The sequence below is a fragment of the Globicephala melas genome, chromosome 14, assembly GCF_963455315.2.
Source record: "Globicephala melas chromosome 14, mGloMel1.2, whole genome shotgun sequence".
Taxonomy (NCBI): Eukaryota; Metazoa; Chordata; class Mammalia; order Artiodactyla; family Delphinidae; genus Globicephala; species Globicephala melas.
This window is the reverse complement of record NC_083327.1, coordinates 35,532,621-35,553,933: the sequence shown is the minus strand read 5'-3', so window position 1 is coordinate 35,553,933 and position 21,313 is coordinate 35,532,621. Positions and strand designations below refer to the sequence as shown.

General features: G+C 43.2%; 1 protein-coding gene across 1 annotated transcript in view; it reads left to right on the top strand.

The window, feature by feature from the left end:
• The window catches only part of POPDC1 (popeye domain cAMP effector 1), a 52,093-nt gene that overhangs the window by 27,814 nt on the left and 2,966 nt on the right, over window positions 1-21,313 (top strand). The window contains exons 6-7 of the mRNA XM_060283649.1: window positions 2,609-2,776; window positions 3,713-3,854. Of these exons, the coding sequence (XP_060139632.1) occupies window positions 2,609-2,776; window positions 3,713-3,854 (310 nt within the window). The remainder of the gene's footprint in view (window positions 1-2,608; window positions 2,777-3,712; window positions 3,855-21,313) is intronic.

The window sequence follows — 21,313 nt, the reverse complement described above, 5'->3', positions numbered from 1 at the left end:
CTGTATCTTCCAAAGGCATGGATGACATCTGCGCAAAATGAAGGGACCTCAACATTCCTAACCCTTTCTTCAACGCTTGGGTGCCGGACTGGGCCACTGTGTGTGCCCGGTGCTCACTTTCTCTAATTACTCCTCTAGAATGTTACTTGGTTGCCTTCTGTTTGCGTGCCCATCTCCTACTATCTCTGGGAACTCCTCGGGACTGGTTATATGGCTCTCGACCTTATACTTGACCTTATACTTCTTTAAATCTTTTTTTTCCCCTTGGTCACATGTCTTTACTTATTATCAGCTTCCTCCACTAGAATGTAGGCTTCAGGACATCGTGTTCAGCTGTTCTTTGTATGCAGGATTCTTGATGGTGAGTCAGCCTTGTGGTCACTTCACCAAATGCCTTTCTCTGTGACTGTCTTGATGAATCTAGGACACGTTGGGTAGGGTTTGGCCTGGTGGAAAAACATGCCTGGGCTGGAAGTCAGCAGTGCTCACTCCACCATTCATTAACATGTGTACCTGCCTAAGTTTTGTGGTGCTTCTCATTTGTTTTTTTATAACTTTATAAATTTATTTATTTACTTATTTATGGCCGCGTTGGGTCTTCGTTGCTACACGCGGGCTTTCTCTGGTTGCGGCGAGCATGGGCTACTCTTTGTTGCAGTGCGCGGGCTTCTCATTGCGGTGGCTTCTTTCTCTTGTTGCGGAGCACAGGCTCTAGGCGCCCGGACTTCAGTAGTTGTGGCCCGCAGGCTTGGTAGTTGCGGCTTGTGGGCTCTAGAGCGCAGGCTCAGTAGTTGTGGCGCACGGGCTTAGCTGCTCCGCGGCATGTGAGATCTTCCCGGACCAGAGATCGAACCCGTGTCCCCTGCATCAGCAGGCAGATCCTTAGCCTCTGCGCCAGCAAAGAAGCCCCCTGGTGCTTCTCATTTGGCATCTGGAAAATGAGGAAGAATCTTATCCGTCTTACCTCAAAGGCAATTTTAAGGACCTGCTTACATGATAGATGTAAAAGCACTTTAAATGTTAAAGTACAATACATACTTAAAGTGAGTGGCATTATGTGTACCTGTCATTTCCTACTCATTCTCTACCATTTTCCCCTGTTTTGTATTTGTCAAAACACTTACTGCCACCTGAGATTGTCACATTTCTTTATTCATCATCGGCTTCCTCCACTGGAATGTAAGCATCACAGGGCAAGGATCTTGGCTTTTTTGTTCACAATGGTAACCTCGGTGCCTTGAACCGTGTCTGGCATAAAGTACGAGCCTAACAATGTACGTTGAAAGAATAAATGAAATTTAGTGTTTTACGGAGCCATAGAGCTGCTGATGCATTTCTTAAATCCCAATGTGTTTGGTTTGGGGGATTTATTGTTTAATGTATTTAATATTATTTAATAGAATAAATAAGTGCAGCTTTATTTTTCTAGGAACACTGACCCACGTTTTGTAGCCAAACCCTCTCATTTACTGAAGGTCAGATTTCAACCACTGACATAAGGAGAGAAGCTGGGTTTTCTGTTTTCTCTCCTAGTAGACATAAATACCTCCTTGTCATCTGAAATATGTTTAATTTTTTTACTAACAAAGGGTAAAGAGCTCCTCTGGAAATCTTTGCTCTGAGCCCAGATATGACTTCATGTCAATTTAGAAACCTTTATTAACCTCCCACTTGGACAAGCATTGGGTTTAATGTTGAAGATGTAAAAATGGTTTTTGCCTTCAACAGTATTTGTGTTCATATGTTAATTTCTTCATCAGTAAACCTGCACTGAGCACCACTCAGTGTTGGAAGCCAGGCATTCAGTATGAAGATGCACAGTCCCTGCCCTCAGGGTGCTCAGGAGAGAGAGTGGACCACGGATGAGCTTGAGTTCAGTGATAGGAGTGCCACGTGAAGCTGACAGAAGGACCTGCATGGGAGGAAGGGTGTCCTGACCCTGAACTTGGAGTGAGGGCGTGGCCCCTTGCTCTGGAGAGAGGATGTATTTAAGGAATACTTAAATTCTGTGTAGTGCAATTACAATGCTTTCCCATTTTCCTATATAATAACACTTAAGGAAAAGGTATGGTTTCCCAGTTCTGAGCTAACTGGGGGATCTCTGTGTGTGTCCCCAGTGGGCTACCCTTTGTAGGTCACACTCAAGAAATACCTATGACAGAAGGACCCAGAGAAGGACCCTTACTAGCCATATTTATCAGTAACCATCTGGGCCCTAAAACCAATTCACGTGAGTCTGCTTTCTCATTCTCTAGTATAATTATCTGGATATAAAGAAATATTTCGCCATAAATTGTACATCCAACTGAGACATCAGTCTAGCACACTCCGTAGCAGTGCTATTGACACGGTGGCCATTCTTCTATCACCAGACCTCACAAAACAGAACAACAAAACTTGAAGACTTTGCTTTCATTTAGTCTACAGATTGCTTGGTTTTAAATGTAATGTTATACTTAGTTATAGAAGCGAGTGTGTATGGATCTTATTTTAACTAATATGACACAGCATTGCTATGATAATATCCACTAAATTATTCTACTCTTCCCTCCCCCCAGGTTACTAACATCATAATTCATACACATTTTTCTCTCTGTTTCTTTGGCAGGTCACCATTATTGCAGATGATAACTGTAGATTTTTATGCTGGTCAAGAGAAAGATTAACTTACTTTCTGGAATCAGAGCCTTTCCTATATGAAATATTTAGGTATCTTATAGGAAAAGACATTACAAATAAGCTCTACTCATTGAATGATCCCACCTTAAATGATAAAGTAAGTGTTTTTCTGAGTCTGTTTTGTTAAATACATATGCATAGTTAGGTATGTCTCCTTTTATGCAATATATATTTTCCTGAATCTTCATTAATTAGTCATATGTTAAGTGAAGTGGGGATGCTTGTAATTTAGAGACCCTTCAGGGAATCATTTCTCAAGCGTGAGGAGATATTATGCAATTATTATATTTTCCATGACCTGGTGAGGTGTCTGTGAATGTCAGGGACCTCCATTTGTGGTGATGAGGTGCTAACCTCTTCATAAAGAGTCTTTCAAGCAATCTAAGGAAGATGATAAATGAATGGAAGAACTAGGCAGTGGTATAGGCCATGGAAGGCGGGGCAGGGGGAAGTTGCAGACTGATAAATGCTGATCAGCCCCAGCAAGCAGGAGGTTGGCTTTTTAACCCTGTGTTTTCCAGTCTTGCACATTCTACTGGTCAGGTACCCTCCCAGAACGCCCATAAGTGACGAGAGGTATGGGATGGAAGCCTGCGTCCATTCGGTTAGGAATTTCAGAGCTGTCTAGATCTCCAACGATTTGCAGTTTGATCTCCACTTCCCCACATTTGCTTAGAAGGAAATTAAAATGATTACAGAAGAGAACTTGCAAACCTTGTTTCCGTGATAAGTACTGTTCTCCAGGGACTATGAGTATGGGTGTGTGCGCTCTTCGAGTCATCTTGGTGAAGGCGGTTATCAAATTAGGTTGGTGCTTATTATTTTTCAGATTCATAAATAGGCTATTGAGTATATTACATTTTTCCTAATGTATTTGTAGTAATAGCTTATAATAAAAATTAGAGCTACCATTTATTGGGCACTGACTGTGTACCAGATAGTCTTCTATTTCAAGGAAAAGTAAATGTTACTTACAGGGAATAGATGATCTAAGTCTCATGGCACTCAGAAATCTTACAACTTTGCTTTATAGACGGTCCAGAAGTTGGACCACCAGCTCAGCCTTTGCACACAGCTGTCCATGCTGGAAATGAGGAACAGTATAGTCAGCTCCAGTGAAGATGAAGACGGCTTACACCAGTTTCTTCGGGGCACCTCCAGTGTTTCCTCTCTTCGTAAGTTATCCCCACACTGGGATTCTGATGGATATTGCTAGAAAAGAACAAATGGCAACTTTGATCAGAAAAGTAACTTTTCAAGTAGCAAGTGTTTGGCAACCTATAGGTAACAATAAAAGTAATCAAAACTTTTCTAGCTTTTTTTTTTTTGGATTGCACATCAGTTAAAATCCAACTCTAGAATGCTTATTTCCATTTCAGAACCTGTCCACTTGTTTTGCCATATGCTTTTCTCAAACACTGGTTCAGTAGAATAGTATGAACGAGTCCATATGGTTTGCTGGGTATCCAAGCCTTGTTGTTTTCATGATTTTAGTGGAAGCGTGGGCCCAGCATCGTGTTTAAAATGGTAGGAAGCAACAGCTGGAGGTTGTACTGCCAGCTGTTATCTCAGTGTCACCACCAGAAGTTAACAGGTGAGTGGGTAATGGAATTTTCCTGAAGATGAAGAAAGCCACTCAACACCCCTGTGAGTCTCCTCATTCATACCAAGAGGCAAGTTTTCCAAGATTCCACTATAGTTTAGATCGTTTTAAAACATTTTAAATAATACGAATGGCACAGATGTTGAAGATTCAATGCTTAACATTAATGCTTAAAATTATTTTAAGAATTATTCCAAGAAAGGTAGTCTAAGACTGTGGAACAAATTCACGGGAAAGAGCAGACAGGCAGACAGATGCTCTCACTGCATAAGCTAAAAATTATTCATCTTTACAATTGTATGTTAATCCAAGGTAACTTTTAAGAAATTCCAGATACGCATTCCACAACCCTAAGCGTTTATGTCAATGATCTCGTAACTTTGGACGCTTTAGCTAAATCGGATTAAGGATTTTAAGTATCGCATAGTCAGGAGAGGCTGGAATCGACAAGGCCATGTCAACGTAAGCTTCCAAGCAAAGTCTAGGCATAGAAACGCATTGTGGGCCTAAAAGAGATTTCAGGAACAACGCAAATGAGAACGTGGAAATGGCTATATTTTATTACAAAGTAGCTTTTAGAAAGTACAACTGAGGTTGACCAAACTCTGAATCTACTAGCATGTCAGATGTGTTATTTGCCTTGTTGAAACAGTTTGATGGTCGGTAAGCATTTTCAAATGGACCCATCCTAATTACATGTACAGTGATTTCTAAGAAAGGCCAGCAGAAAGGGAATTACAGTGAGATATTGTATGTGAATTATTTTTCCTGTAGAATATCTTTTTTTGTAGTTTTTTTTTTTTTTTTTTAGTCCCACAGTCTTGCTTAGGAAGCCCTGAGAATGGGCAGTTTATACTATGGCCATTCGTTTTCTTAAAATCAGTTTTGTTTTTCTGTAATATTTTCTTGTATAATCTAAATCTTTTGGACATTTTAACATTTTAGAAAAAGAAAAAAAGCTTCTCTAGAGTATGTTGTTTAAACAGAATTGGAACATGTTTTCAAGATTAATGTTTGCACTGTACTTGCCTTCAGAAACCTTTATTTCCAGGTGTTCTGTGGATGGATCACACACGTACATACAGACCTGGGTTCTTGCTCTAATAATTCTTAGCTGTGTCCCTTGGAGTAAGCCGTATGACCTTTCTAATCTGACATGAGCTGTCATATCTCAGCACAGGCCTGGATCTGGTCACAACTCCTGGTCTGTTTCCTTCCCTCTCCCCTATAGTGAATCGTGAGTTTAATCCAAAAGTCCATTCCCCACATGGATAATTGAAGCTTCCGTGTCTGTGAAGAAGTGGGCAGCCCTTGGGGGCAGGGGGGGCAACTTTACTTCTCAGTTCCCTTGTCCAGTTGTACTTTGCTGTACTGAAAATGTGTACAACTTGCTTATGTTGTTTATTTAATTATTTTAGCCTCAGGTTTATTATACAAGATCTTACATATTGATGCAAATGCATAGAGCCACATATGTGTGCATACTTTTGAGTGTGTGTGTGTGTGTGTGAGAACCGCACAGCAAATTCATGTTCATACCTGCTTCCTTTTTTTTTTTTTTTTTTTGCGGTACGCAGGCCTCTCACTGTTGTGGCCTCTCCCGTTGCGGAGCACAGGCTCCGGACGCGCAGGCTCAGTGGCCATGGCTCACGGGCCCAGCCGCTCCGCGGCATGTGGGATCTTCCCGGACCGGGGCACGAACCCGCGTCCCCTGCATCGGCAGGCAGACCCCCAACCACTGCGCCACCAGGGAAGCCCCGTACGTGCTTCCTTTTGACCAGTCTTCATTCTGGGCATCACTCCTGCAGTTTAATGAAAGACATTATTATTTGAGCACAGCACTGATATTAATTATGAATTATCTAATTCACCCTATCGCGTGACTCATTAAAAACTGGTTAGTTCTTGTTTCTCTTAGATTTTATCCTGGAAATACTGAAGGCTGTTTTCGTTTTTCTCTTGCCAGATCCATCAATATGCCGTCGACTTTTCCAAATTACAAATTACCTTCCTTGTAAAACAGAGAATACAAAACCAATCTCTCAGGACTGTTAGGCTGACATAACGAAATTTAGCACACTTTGAGCATGCAGTAGGCCTCAGTCAGTGTTAGGTCCCTACAACAAGTGCCTAAGCTCTTACTAGTCTGGAATTTTGATGGGCACATGGGGGCAGCTGGGGCAGCTGCTCTCAGCAACAGTATCAGCTTCATGAATGCTAGTGGAGAGAAGGAACAAACATTTATTGACAATAGCAGGTGTTATTTTTTTCGGGTATTCTCTATACATGATCACATTTAATCTTCACTGCAGTCTACACAGAGGAGAGGTATCTTAGCTTTCACTAGATGCTGCAGTGCCAACAGACGGTTCCCCGCATCTCTGGCTGCAATGCTTTCTTCCTCCTTCACCTGCACACTGGATGCTGCTCCAGCGTGTATCCTCCACACTCTGGAACACCAAAGGAGCAGCCGCTGTTTGGGTGAGCTGCCACTCGTGGCCTAGGGAGGACAGTGGTGGCAGAATCACCCCACGGCTCTTAAAACTCCCGTTTTGAGGTAGCACTTGCCACTTTCACTCATGTCCCCTGGACCAGAGAAGTCACTTGGCCGGAACCACCATGAATGGGTGGCTCTTTAATCCTCCTTCAGGGGCTACACAGGAAGGGAGGGAAAGCAGGCATGTTGACAATAACACAATCTACCGTGATGAGTATCATTTCACTTAACCGAGAGGAAATTGGGAATATGAGATGTGTACTCACTGTTCCAGATCCTCAGGGGGAAGTGCTGGCAGACAGACACATCCTGTGTGATTCCTCAGTCCATGATTTTAGACCATATCGCCTCTGTGGTTTAAAAAGAAAAGGAAAAAAAATGCATGAAATGTTTGACCGGTGCTTTATAATTTACAGGTCACTTTCACACCCATTCTTGCATTTGAACCTGATGACTCTGCCAGCTGGGCACAGCGGCCGCTATTACTCACCTCTTTGCAGACGAGTCCACTACACTTAGGGAGAAGGTAGTGTTTGCAAAAGGTCATTTCTTTCCCCTCCATCCCACTTCCTTCAAGAAACCTACCATCCCCCGAATCCTTCATTAGGACCAAGCAGTGAAACAGATAGGTTTTCTTAGGCCAGTTAATTTCCATTTCAAAGAAAATTTTGGCCTTAATCGTTGTATGGAGGTTCTATGCAGGGACATTTAAAATTATCCAATAATATTCTCCAGTCAGTTAGCTTTGGGTTAGCTTTCACATTGCCTCATATATATACTTACAGAACGATGAGCAATGCTGCTCTGTAAAAATTAAATTTATTTTATATATTTTCCTAACCAAAAAACTTTGACATTATTCATTCTAGTCATTAACTCAAACATAGAAGTAGATTTAAATATTAAAATCCATTTCAATATTTCTCATAATTATTTTTTAAATCAATATCAGGATGTACCCATTCATGGTGGTTCCGGCCAAGTGACTTCTCTGGTCCAGGGGACATGAGTGAAAGTGGCAAGTGCTACCTCAAAACAGGAGCTTTAAGAGCCGTGGGCTGAAAAGTCTCGGAATCTCTAGGCTCCCCTTTCCATCTCTTTCTGTCTGTGTTTCAGCTTTTTGTTTTCTTTTGTTTGTCCTATAGAGCAGAGATGCTTAAATATATCTATGCATATGCGTAACTTGGAGATCTCATGAAAGGCTTTGGTGCAGCAGATGGGGGTGGGGCCTGGAAGTCCATGTGCTTATTAACAGGCGCCCACGTGATGCTGATGTGGCTGGTCCCTGAACTATGCCTTGAGTAGTGAGGCTGTAGAATTCCCTGCCTTCTGGAATTGGGCTGATTGCATTCCCCTGGTTGTGATTAAGATGTTTCTTGTATTTCTTGAGGCTCACATAGATTCTGGTGAAGACTCTACTTTTTTTTTTTTTTTTTTTTTAACGATATGCGGGCCTCTCACTGTTGTGGCCTCTCCCACCGCGGAGCACAGGCTCCGGACGCGCAGGCTCAGCGGCCATGGCTCACGGGCCCAGCCGCTCCGCGGCATGTGGAATCCTCCCAGACCGGGCCACGAACCCGCGTCCCCTGCATCGGCAGGCGGACTCTCAACCACTGCACCACCAGGGAAGCCCCAGGATCTCTACTCTTTACCAGGGTCTGGATTCCACTTCAAACGATCATTTAAAGGCAAGAAAGTAAAATAATGAAATAGTCTGAGAAAAACTTTCCTGTTTATTCACTAGCACATAATCCAATTAATTGAACTCTTTTTCGCTTTCCTATTGCTTCATTTACTTGAGTTCCATGTTTAGAAGTGTGATTGTGAGATAGGATGTCCAGGACGTGTGAGAAGGATTTAATGCCCTCAGATGGATATAAGCTTTCTTCTTTCTGCTCCTGGACCAACGTGCTCATCAGGGTGCCTTGTCATCTCCTTGTCTTTCCTTCCTTACAAGGTTTGGCTCCCTACGTGTGATGTATAAAACACACACACACAGAGATGGACTGTACTTGGCAGTTCCATCATGATAAGTGGTGCTGAGCACAGGCATTGTCATGGCAACAGGTGGACACACTGTGTTTCCTTGAAAGTTGAGAACTTTATTTTAGTTAATTGGGGTTAAATGAACCTATTGTTTGGTTTGTTTGTTTTTTGAAAATCCTGAGTCAGTGTAGGTGATCCTGTCAGAACTCATCTTTGAAAGATTTTGCTAGTTTAAACTGTGTATTTTTTCAGAAATTATAATTAAAATTTATGATTTCTTAAATAGACTATGGAATAGAGATATTTATTACCGACAAAAAACCTTTACAAGTATTTTTTGTTATTAATGTCAAGATGGTGCTGTGGACAGTCTACTAATTTCATATGACCTAGATGCACAGGTCTGCTCTAAGCTGAGTGAGTTTGCATCTGGTTCGTATTCTTGGCTGCAAAGACTAGGCAGCATATCTGACGTAATGGGTTCCCTCACCTCTCTTATCTATTTTTTTTTTAACCTGGAAAGATACAAAAAGCCAATACAACCTTCTTGTTTCATGAAATAGTCTGTTCAACCCAATTTGTATTTTGTTCCCCCTGTGAACAACTGTAGGCTTATAAACAACAAGCTTTACATAAAATTATAGGGAAAGAGAGAGACAGGGATGTGATTAGGCAGCAGGTACCCAGAGGAAGAGCCCCTGAACCGTTCTCAGACCCACCAAGAGGGCTAGTGAAAAGCAGTGCTCCTACTGTGTAGTTGAGTAGAGTGCAGCTTGGGGAGGTTAAATAACCTGGTTAGGGCCACTGTGCCAACCCTGAAACAAAGAAGTGGTGAATTGGTTACAAAAGCGGTCCCCAACCTTTTTGGCACCAGGGACCGGTTTCCTGGAACACAATTTTTCTGGGGGTGGGCATGCAGGCGGGGTGCGGGGATGATTCAGGTGGTAATGCGAATGATGGGGAGCGATGGGGAGCGGCAGATAAAGCTTTGCTCGCTCACCTGCCACTCACCTCCCGATGTGCGGCCCGGTTCCTAACAGGCTGCGAACTGATATTGGTCTGGGGCCCAGGGTTTGCGGACCCCTGGGTTACAAGGTCTTGCCTTGCTTTGGCCCTTACGAATAACCATACGTGAGTGTAAACTTGTTTGGGGATATTCAACCCCTACTGCAGCCACTGACACGTGCTGACCACTGTCATACATGTTCTCATTTAATTGTCACAACCCCCCAGTGAGGCAAGTGTTACGTTTCCCCCGTTTCAGGTTGAGGAGTATGACATTCATCTCCTCTGGGTCCTTGGAGCACAGCCCCTCCTGGCTGGGGGACCGTCTCCAAGGCCCAAACTCTCACCAACCCTTTAAATGGCCTCTATCCTCATCCAGCATTTTCTCATCTGTAAAATGACTGTAAAAGGATTTTACTGGTTATCTATTTTTAGTCTTTTAAACAAAAATTTTTCTTAATTATCAAGTTAATATACACACATAGATATCAAGTAGTAAAAAAAATATCTCAGTGAAAAGAACTGACCCCCTCCAACCTAACTGCTCCCTAAGAGCAATCACATTGGAACAATTTTTGTCCAAAATGATGAATAATGTGCTGTTATTTGATTTATCCTCTTAACCTTTATCTTCTAACCTAACTTAGCTCGCTTTTAACTTCCCTTCCCCCTTCTGCTCAGTATGATATTACTAGTTTTTATTCCTTTATTGTTTACCTTTGTAACATTAAATCATACACTTAAACCTCCATTTCTTTTTTCTCTTTGAAACATTGTTTAAAGGTGAGGACATTAGCACCTCTACCCTTAGCATCCCTACCCTTACTTACTCTTTCCCCCTGCTACCTTCAAACTGTTGTCTCTTCTTTAACTTTCAAACAATCAAGGTTGATAACATATACATTTCTGTTCCCTCTTCTGTTTTCAAATTGTTTTTAATGTGGTAAAATACACACACTATGCAAATTACCCTCTTATCCATTTTTAAATTATGGTTCAGAGGTATTAAATACGTCTGTTCTCTTTGCAGTTAGGTCTTCCTTGCTTTGTCTGTGGGTTGTTTTGTAAAGTTTAAAACAAGTAAATAGTGTTGACATTATGGTTTATTCAGAACCCAATAGTGGGCTATGACTACCCCTTTCTTTAGGTTCCAGTGTCATGATTCCTGATCTCTTCAAAGCAGACCGTTTCTAATAAGTTCAAATGGATTCTCCTTTTGTCAAACACAAACATAACACTACAGTTTACTTCATGCTTTGCCTCTCCTTTTTCTCCCCTGAAGTTTTTTGTCGCTTTGCTCTTAGGGCTGTCTTAGTCACCAGATCCCCCGTATCTTAAAGCTGCTTTTTCTTTCGGGTGAATCCATTTCATTTCTCCTTAAACTCTGACTAGTTATTTCACCTTTGAGCCATGCCTTTTCATAATGCTTTCTGTTTTTACGGCCATCTCCAGTGGCCTCTCTTTTTCCTTATCCTTGCCTTTTTGGTCTCACATCCCCGCTCTCTCAGGCCATCAATTCCGTGTCCCCTTTTTCTCAGACCTTCCTCACAGAGCTTCCCACCCTCGTACCTCACCCCGGACTGGTGATTCTCTGGGTCTGTTGCACAGCTGCCATCCCGGAACCGCCTTCCCTATTCCCCGGAGTTTATCCACCAGCTCTGCAGCCCTAAAGCTTTCTCTGTGGGGCAGAAAAGGGCTGCAGGACTCTCGCTGTTCCGTGGCTACTCACACCTGTTGCCATGCAGCTCAGGGCCCCGACCGCCCATCTCAGGAGTCGGGAACTGATCTGAGAACCTCCCATAGGAGCCACTAACCTCCTCTTCCTCCCCGTAATTGCGATAATCTGTATACTTCCTTGCTTGAGTCCCTCAATGCTGGTGCTGGGTCCCTCCAAGGGAAATTAGGTACAAAGGCCAAACCTACCCTTCTTCAGAAAGCTTCAGTCCAAATTCAGTTTCTACAATTTAAAACAATCTTATGACCTCAATGAAAAGAACCTCTTTTTAATTTAAAAAAGTTTTATGATGTAAGTAGGTAAAGGCAGGAAAGGGGATGATAATCCTTTCTAGCAAAGAAGCCATTAAATTTTTCCCCTTGGGAGGGAGGGAGACACAAGAGGGAAGACATATGGGAACATATGTATATGTATACCTGATTCACTTTGTTATAAAGCAGAAACTAACACACCATTGTAAAGCAATTATACTCCAATAAAGATGTTAAAAAAAACAAAAACAAATGACATTTCCCAGCCTAAAAAAAAAAAAAATTTTTTCCCCATCCCCATTCATCAAAAAATGTATAATCTAATTAAAATTCTAATCCCCTGTAAGGTTTTTAATTACTTGCTAAAGCAGTTGGCCAGATGGTTCAACATAATAAAAATAGGAACACTTTGAAAGGAATGAAGTAAATGTCATCAAAGTTAACAGAAAAAAGGGGGAAAAATCTTACCACATTATATCGGATAGTTTACAAAAGCGTCACTCCTTGTTAAAAAGTGTATTTCTGAAGCAGAGCGAGAAGTCATTCGACAAACTTCATATCATGGTCCTGTACTTACTTGAAGATCAAACTTGAGGTCGCTTATTCATTCTCTGGAACACATGTGACCTTCACTCTGGATTTAAGAACAATACGTCTGTTTACTTTTTCCTGTGAGGAGAGGCCCTCAGGCCCTCATGCAATCATCAGCACCTGAAACAGAAATAAGCTTAATAAGGATAGGGCTCTATCAAAGGGAATTTCTCTTACCTAACTTTTTACCACTCGGATAGCAGAGTTTCCATGGATTCTTATGTAAGGTTGCCATGGTCTGTGTAGAAAAAGGCTTCCTGGGATTCTGTAACTCGGGACTTTAGGAAGACAGGAAAAGGCCTGGCAGGGCAGCCTGAGCCCATCCTCCGTGGAGGCCCCTGGCTGGTTTGCACCTCCAGGCAATGACCCTCAAGGACGCACAGTGGGTCTTAATCACCAGCTCCTTTTCTTCTCAACTAGGATCCAGCACGAGCCACTGCCTGAACAGGTCTGCTGAGAAGAGACTCTTTTCCCAGATCCAAAGCCCCCCGTGGGTGTCCCCAGTGTTGTCACCCCCTGTGGTCTGGCGTGTGTGGAGGTGTCCACTGTTTGGTTCAGGGCTCTTACCTCTAAGTCTGTCTTCTGCATTTGCTCAGAGCCCGTGTTTCTGAGTTTTGAGTTTTCCTCTTACCCTCAGGAGGGCTGCCTGGTGTTCCCGTTCTCTTTCCCACCTGAACACACCGAACGTGGTACACAGCTCAGAGTAAATTCTGCTCCGCTGGCTGTGCCTTTTCCAGGCCTTGCTATCTGTGGAAGGGATGTGTACGTCTTCTTGGCAGGATGGTTTTTGGTTTTTTTTGTTTTTGTCACATGGTATAATATGAAACATCCCCCAAGCAAAAGTAACTCGATGGAACGTTTAACAATTTCACACCTGATAAGTCTGGACTGAAGTTCAGTCTAAGACATTTGTTTTACATCCTTTTAGAATAAACTGTGTTAATTGGCAGCCCGAGCCAATTGGAAGGTGTTGATAGCTGACAGCCCCAAGTAATGCTAATTATCTCTTCTTGATTATAATAAACACCAAAGGATATAGTTAACCACTTCTGTCTCCCAACTCTGAAAGCGGTTTTAATAGAAAAAGGATAAAAATCAGTTTTCTGGAAAATTTGTGGATACGGAATGATTTGTCCCTCTAGAATTTGGGATAAATGAAAAGTAAAGCATTATACAGAGGTCATGAACCTCACAGTAACGTCCTCGAGGGGCAAAAGTGACTTGAAAAAGCATTTGGCTAAAGATAAGCTCAGTTTCTTCCTCTGTTCTCTCCTCATGTTCTCCTACTTAGGGATGGTATTGGGCCTTCTGGGCCAAGTTCTGAGGATGCATCAATGCCTAAGATTAATGAAGAACTGGGCAAACTTGTAGAAAGAATTTACTAATGTTCAACTTGTGAAATGTAAGACAGTTCCCTTAAAGCAGAATTCTTTTTTCGTTGTTGTTCATACTCCAAATTGGGTTTGGATTTATTAGCGGACAAAGAAATGATTTCTGGCAGCACAGTGATGACCTCTGAGTCTTTCCACTTGAACCAGCAGGTGTCCTGTGGAGGGCGGAGAACACCGGGTGTTCACCAGGGTGAGTGAGCTCCTTATCTGGGAAGTCTGCCTTTCTCCTGGCCGTGACGGTGGCCAGTTCCCGGGTTGGGCCAGGTGAACCTCATACTTGGCCCTTAGTGGTACAGAAGCCAGGCTCCCTGAGGATGAGACAGAGAGTGGACTCTCTCTGCGACTCTGATTCCTGTCGAGGGGTCAGGCAGCTGGCTGGCTCTGGCGGCTTCCGGCGGCTACAAGTCAGACAGTGTCCCCATCACCTTCCAGTACATCTGCCGATGGAGAAAGAGCAACAGGCACTGTGGTGGGAACTGGGGTGTTGGGGGGCTGGTGGGCCCTAACGCAGGCACAAAGGCTGAAAGGGCATCTCTCTTCTCTGTGTGGAAAGAGCACAAGGGCTGAGTCTCGCCGGGCCATCGGGGCCTCCTGGTTTACCCTGGCCAAATACGTTTCCGAGTGGGTCCCGCCCTGGTGGGAAAGGCGTTCATCTACAGCATCTCCCCAGCTCTATTTCCTTTACAGGTGTCCTGGTTGTCCTTGCTTTATTTAGCCTCTGAGTATAAATTAGAAATAATGACATGGATACGGTGAGAATGAATTGCTCCCAAAAGTACAATGTAGTTCCTGAGACGTAAAATGCTACAGGGGCAGAGACTATGTTTGATTCGTTTTTATTTCCCCAACATTTAACCCAGCCTCTCAGCCTTGTAGTCACTTGGGGATTCTCTTTGCTGATTGGATGGAAACTTTGTAGCAGGTGACGATACTGACAGACTTCACTGATGCTGACTTGAGGGGACGGTCCTCCTGCCTGTGCTATAAGCACTGTCGAATCATCAGTGGTACGAAAGCGATGTCCCTCAGGGGACGTGATAAAGAATACAGCGCTAACAGTCACCTTTCATAGTGAGGTTTCACCGTAACCCGAGACCTGCATGCGCTTGAGGGCCACGGGTGGCACCCCACTGCCAGGGCAGGGACCTGACCCATCAGAGATCCAGTTTGACGGCCACGTGATGTTCCCAAGTCCTCAGGATCGGCTTCTGAAGGCCCCGTGCAGAGTTTCGGAGGAGAGATTTTTCTCATGGACTCAGTAATTATCAAGGACCTGGCTACGTGTGGGTGCTTCAGAGAGGCTGCAGGAGAGAAGAGGCAGTGATGACTGCCCTCAAAATGCTTGTTCTCCAGTAAGGGAGAGATGCAAGTATTTGTTGTCCGGTGGAGAACAGAATCTCCCCACAGAAGGAATTAGGGAAGATTACAAAGGAAGGAGGTGGGGCTTGAACCGCACTTTGAGGAGTGGATAGGAATTTGGTGGGTAGAGGGGAGAATGGAGAAACCAGTCGGAGGGAGAGAAAAGCAAGGAGAGAAAAGGAAAAGGATGGGCTGGATTTGGGGAGCAGTGAGTTTGCTAGAGCTTGGACCAGAAGGGAAGGAGGCCCCTGGATGTCACCCCAGGACTGTGGATGACTCTTGCTTGACTATCTTTTACCGTTACATCATAAGCACTACAGCTCTTCCCTTCCCAGGTAAATAGAGTGGGGACAGAATAAATTCTTTCACAATATCAGTGAAAAAAAAATGTTGCCTGCTATATCAGTAGACAAAAGATGTTACAGCCACCCTGACGGTGAGCCCTGGAGCTCAGGAGAGAAACAGGATGCCCGCCATCTAGCAGTCTGCCGCTGCCACCACCCCCTGACCGTGCACCCTGAGGGGACTCAGGATGCGAAAGCACAGGATCCTGGCCCCAGAGAGCTGAGGTACATAGCAAAGGAATGATTTCAGTGAGCCCAGACTCCTGCCTCTTTCCATACCCAGGAAAACGCTAACTTCCTTAACTTGCGATGTCTCGTTTCCTTTAATTAACAGTAATCTTTTGATGCTCTGACTCCCTGGTCTTTGTTGCCAAAACTCCTACATATCCTGGCTTCTCCCTTCCCTCTTTGGAGCCATCTCCCAGAGCGATCTATCTGAGAGGCTGTGTCCCGGCCTTAAGTCCTCAGTTTTGTCCGCCAAATAAAACATAATCCTCAACGTTAAGGGTGTGCATTTTTTTTTCAGTCAACAACAGAGAAGCTGAAAGTTCTCACAAACTTTCTCTAGGTCATTTCCAGTGGGATTGGGTCCTCTCTCAATGGAAAAAGGCAGTGATTGGTGAAGTAGTTAAGGGGGCAGATAACATTTTGGCCCCGATGTAGACAGCACCCTCACATTACCACAGAACATCACCCCTGGTTTGATAGATGGGCTTAAAAACTACAAACCAATTTCCCCCACTTCCCCAGCCCAAATGCATTGGGCATGTTTGTGTTATGTGTGTCGTACACTTAGGTCTGAATGCTCTACATAACGGATTGGGCATAATGCTCTTAGACATGCCATCTTGCTTGTTCTGAGGGCTTTGTCTGTCTGCAAATACTCAGCCTAAGTTAATATTTCATGACACCCAATCATAACTTGAGGCTAGAAATATGATGGAAGCCATGGCTATTGTTTTTTCTTAAAAAAAAAACAAAAAACAATTTTGCTGCACTCTTAGATTGAGAAACACAAACCCCTATTTGAGCACAAGTCCCATTTCCTTTATGTGCTGTTCCTATGAGTGACGATGAATTTTAACAAGTTTCCTAATGATTTAGGCCATTGCTCTCCTAAGGCCTTATTATTAACTCGTTTTACTGACTTACATTTACAAAGGGATTATAACATCCTAGGCACAGATGTAAGAACTTAACAAGTGTTGAGTCATGTAATCCTCTTAACCACCATGTGAAGTAGATGGTATTATTATGATTTCTATTTTACAGATAGAGAAATTGAGGCACAGAGAGGTGAAGTAACCTGCCCAAGGTCTCACAGATAGGTCACGTTGCCATTTGAGTAGACGTGCGAATCTGAGGTTATGTTTGGTGTGTCTGCTGTCACCTGTGTAAAAAGGGATAAAAAGAACGTGTCTGAGAGATTCTCCCTTGCTGTGCTCAGAGGCAGAATTGTGTTCTTGGACTATTTTAATCGAGGGTGATTTTCTACCGTTTACGTCAGTAGTTGTGTCTCTCTGGAAACTCAGTATTTTAATTGACTGTAAATGTTGGAAAGTGAACAATTTCCATGTATATACAACAAACACACTAGCTCTGCCGAAGTCCAGCCCTGCGTAATTATGATCTTTTCATGTTGGAAGATGTGGCCGTGGATCAGGGCATCTCCCCAGATGTGTGGCAATGACTGTAGAGTTAATAATTAAATGACAGTTATTGTACGTAACTTATTGTTTCCTCCCACCCCCCAAAAAAACCTCAACCATAAAAAAGAATGAAATGTTGCCATTTGCAACAACATGGGTGGACTTGCAAGGTATTATACTGTGTGAAATAAGTCAGATAAAGACAAATACTGTGTGAGATCACTTATGTGTGGAATCTAAAAAATACGACAAACTAGTGAATATAACAAAAAAAAAAAAACAGACTTATAGAGAACTAGTGGTTACCAATGGGGAGAGGGAAGGGAGAGGAACAAGATAGGGATGGGGGTCAGGGCAAGAGGCACAAACTGTATAAATAAGCTACAAGTATATATTGTACAGCACAGGAATATAGCTAATATTTTATAATAACTAAGTGGAATATACCCTTTAAACATTGTGAATCACTATATTGTACACCTGTAACTTACATAATACTGTACCTCAACTATACTTCGATAAAATTAACAAAAAGTTTTTTTAATGTTTATGTAATGATGTTATGTGAATCTTTAACTGGAAAACAGTGATAAATGTCATATATGCCAAAGAGACTTCTTAAGTTAAAATAAGTTATATGTAAACGAATCATTTCTTGCTAAATACGATATTAATGTCCTCTCCTAACAATGGCCACGTTGATTCCGAAGCTGTCCATGGAAGGAACACACAGAGCCTCCCCCCAAGATGTGTACATATCAGGCCCCCAAAAGTCCATTTCCCAGGTATCTTTATCCTGATCTCAAAATTCTATCAGTAAAGTAAGCAATGCAGTATACTTTTCATCCAAATGAATAAAGGTGAAATGAAAAATATATATATCTTGAAAAAAATGACAGTGACGTTTCCTACGTGCCCAGCACCGTGCCAAGCACATTCCATTATTTTGTTTAATCCTCCCAACAACCCCATGCGGCAGGTCCTGTGAACATCTCCTTTCCACAGACAGGGAAACAGGCCTAGAGAGGTTTAGTAATGGAGGACAGGTCGCACAGCCAGGAAGCGGCACAGCAAGGATCTGAACCCTGGAAGTGTTTCCTTGAGCCTCTGGTCCTGACCACTGTTCCCTGCCTCCCACACTCCAATCCGTGCGTGGAGCACACGGCCGGCCCCCACCCCTCCTCCTCGCTGAACGCTCTCAGGGTTGCTGCACCCTCTGGTCTGCAGCTGACTCTGGCCAGGGATTAACAGCTGATCTTGATAAATTTCTTGTAGCCTTTCTGCTTTGTGTCTTCATAGAATCCTGCTACTGTCCTTTGCTGTACAGCAAGTATTTGAAGAGGCAGATTTCACCCATTGTTCCTCCATCATCAGCCTCACCCCCAGCCTGAGTTCAGCGTTTGCTGGTTGATTGATTGCTAACTGACCCCGCCCTGCTGGAGGGCAGAGCAAGAATCCGGCACAGGCATGGGTAGGGCCAAGGGAGACCCTGACAAAGTGGAGCCTGACACGGAACGTGGGAACAGTATGGAAGAGAGTTTGCTGTAATATTAGGCACCTTGAGAAGCCCATGTACCCGTTTATAATATCTTTTACTCTTACTGTTAGATAATGGTTTTTTCTGCATCAAGCATGGTGTCCATTACAGTAGATGCTCAATTAGCATTTGGTGAATGCATGAATGAATGAGGGATGGACAGAACGTGTGAGTTATTGTTTGGTTTCTTATCCGCTGCAATTTGGGATTTATTTCATCCACCCGGCTCTTCCCTCCCATGCCTGGATTCTCCTTCTCACCACCTTCTCTCTCTCCCTCTCCCCCTGTCAGTCCAGGGAGTGACTGGACAGGTGGTGGCAAGAAATGTTCTTTTAGGGCTTCTCTGATGGCGCAGTGGTTGAGAGTCCGCCTGCCGATGCAGGGGACACGGGTTCGTGCCCCGGTCTGGGAAGATCCCACATGCCGCAGAGCGGCTGGGCCCATGAGCCATGGCCACCTGCAACGGGAGAGGCCACAGCAGTGAGAGGCCCGCGTACCGTAAAAAAAAAAAAAAAAAAAGAATGTTCTTTTAGGTGGTGTTCCAGGATGGTGTTAGGTTCTATGATTTTGGAGTAGAACCATTCTTCAGGGAAATTAGGACTTAAACCAGCCTTCAAGGGACTCGAATCACCACGTATGATGTTACTGTAGGAGTGTGCATTCTGAGTTCTAAGCAGACCTTGGGGCAACCCATTGGGAGCTTCATATGTTTGAGAAGCTCATACCATCCAGGCATCTGCAGTGGCATCCCCTCCACAAGAATGGCTTCTTGACTTTCATGCCTTGCATTTGGTCCATAAGACATTTGGTCCACACCAAGATCCTTGATATTTGGTCGTATTTGGTCCTGTCCAGAATGTCCATGGAGACATTTGGTCCATGCCAAAAGGCCCTTGATATTTGGTCTTATCCAAAATGATTTGGCATGCACAGCAATCAGAGAAGAAAAAGAAATAAAAGGGATCCAAATTGGAAAAAAAGAAGTAAAACTGTCACTGTTTGCAGATGACATGATACTATACATAGAAAATCCTAAAGATGCTACCAGAAAACTACTAGAGCTCATCAATGAATTCGGTAAAGTTGCAGGATACAAAATGAATATACAGAGGGACTTCCCCGGTGGCACAGTGCTTAAGAATCCACCTGCCAATGCAGGGGACTCAGGTTCAATCCCTGATCCGGGAAGATCCCACATGCCATGGAGCAACTAAGCCCATGCGCCACAACTACTGAGCCTGCGTGCTGCAACTACTGAAGCCCACGCACCTAGAGCCCGTGCTCCACGACAAGAGAAGCCACCGCAATGAGAAGCCCATGCACCACAATGAAGAGTAGCCCCTCCTCGCCGCAACTAAAGAAAGCCCACATGCAGCAATGAAGACCCAATGCAGCCAAAAAAACAATAATAAAATATTTTTAAAATGTTTTAAAAACAACAAAATTAATACACAGAAATCTGTTGCATGTCTATACACTAACAAAGAAAGATCAGAAAGAGAAATTAAGAAAACTCCCATGGGGCTTCCCTGGTGGCACAGTGGTTAAGAATCTGCCTGCCAATGCAGGGGACACAGGTTCGAGCCTTGGTCCGGGAAGATCCCACATGCCGCGGAGCAACTAAGCCCGTGTGCCACAACTACTGAGCCTGTGCTCTATAGCCTGTGAGTCATAACTACTGAAGCCCACGAGCCACATCTACTGAAGCCCACGCACCTAGAGCCCGTGCTCTGCAACAAGAGAAGCCACTGCAATGAGAAGCCCGCACACTACAACGAAGAGTAGCCCCCACTCACCGCAACTACAGAAATCCTGTGTGCAGAAACGAAGACCCAACACAGCCAAAAATAATAAATAAAATAAATAAATTTATTTTTTTAAAAAAGAAAGAAAACTCCCATATACCATTGCATCAAAAAGAATGAAATACCTAGGAATAAACTTACCTAAGGAGGCAAAAGACCTGTACTTTGAAAACTATAAGACACTGATGAAAGAAATCAAAGATGACACAAACAGATGGAAAGATACACCGTGTTCTTGGACTGGAAGAATCAATATGGTTAAATGACTATTCTCCCCGAGGCAATCTACAGATTCAATGCAATCTCTATCAAAGTACCAATGGCATTTTTCACAGAACTAGAACAAAATATTTTAAAATTTGTATGGAAACACAAAAGACCTCAAATAGCCAAAGTAATCTTGAGAAAGAAAAACGGAGCTGGAGGAATCAGGCTCCCTGACTTCAGGCTATACTATTACAAGGCTATGGTAAACAGAACAGTATGGTAGTGGCACAAAAACAGAAATATAGATCAATGGAACAGGATAGAAATCCCAGCAATAAACCATGCACCTATGGTCAATTAACCTATGACAAAGGAGGCAAGACTATACAATGGAGAAAAGACAGTCTCTTCAATAATTGGTGCTGGGAAAACTGGACAGCTACATGTAAAAGAATGGAATTCGAACCTTCTCTAACACCATGCACAAAGATAAACTCAAAATGGATTAAAGACCTAAATGTAAGACCAGATACTATAAAACTCCTAGAGGAGAACACAGGTTGGACACACTTTGACATAAATCACAGCAATATATTTTTGGATCAGTCACCTAGAGTAATAGAAATAATAACAAAAATAAACAAATGGGACCTAATTAAATTTAAAAGCTTTTG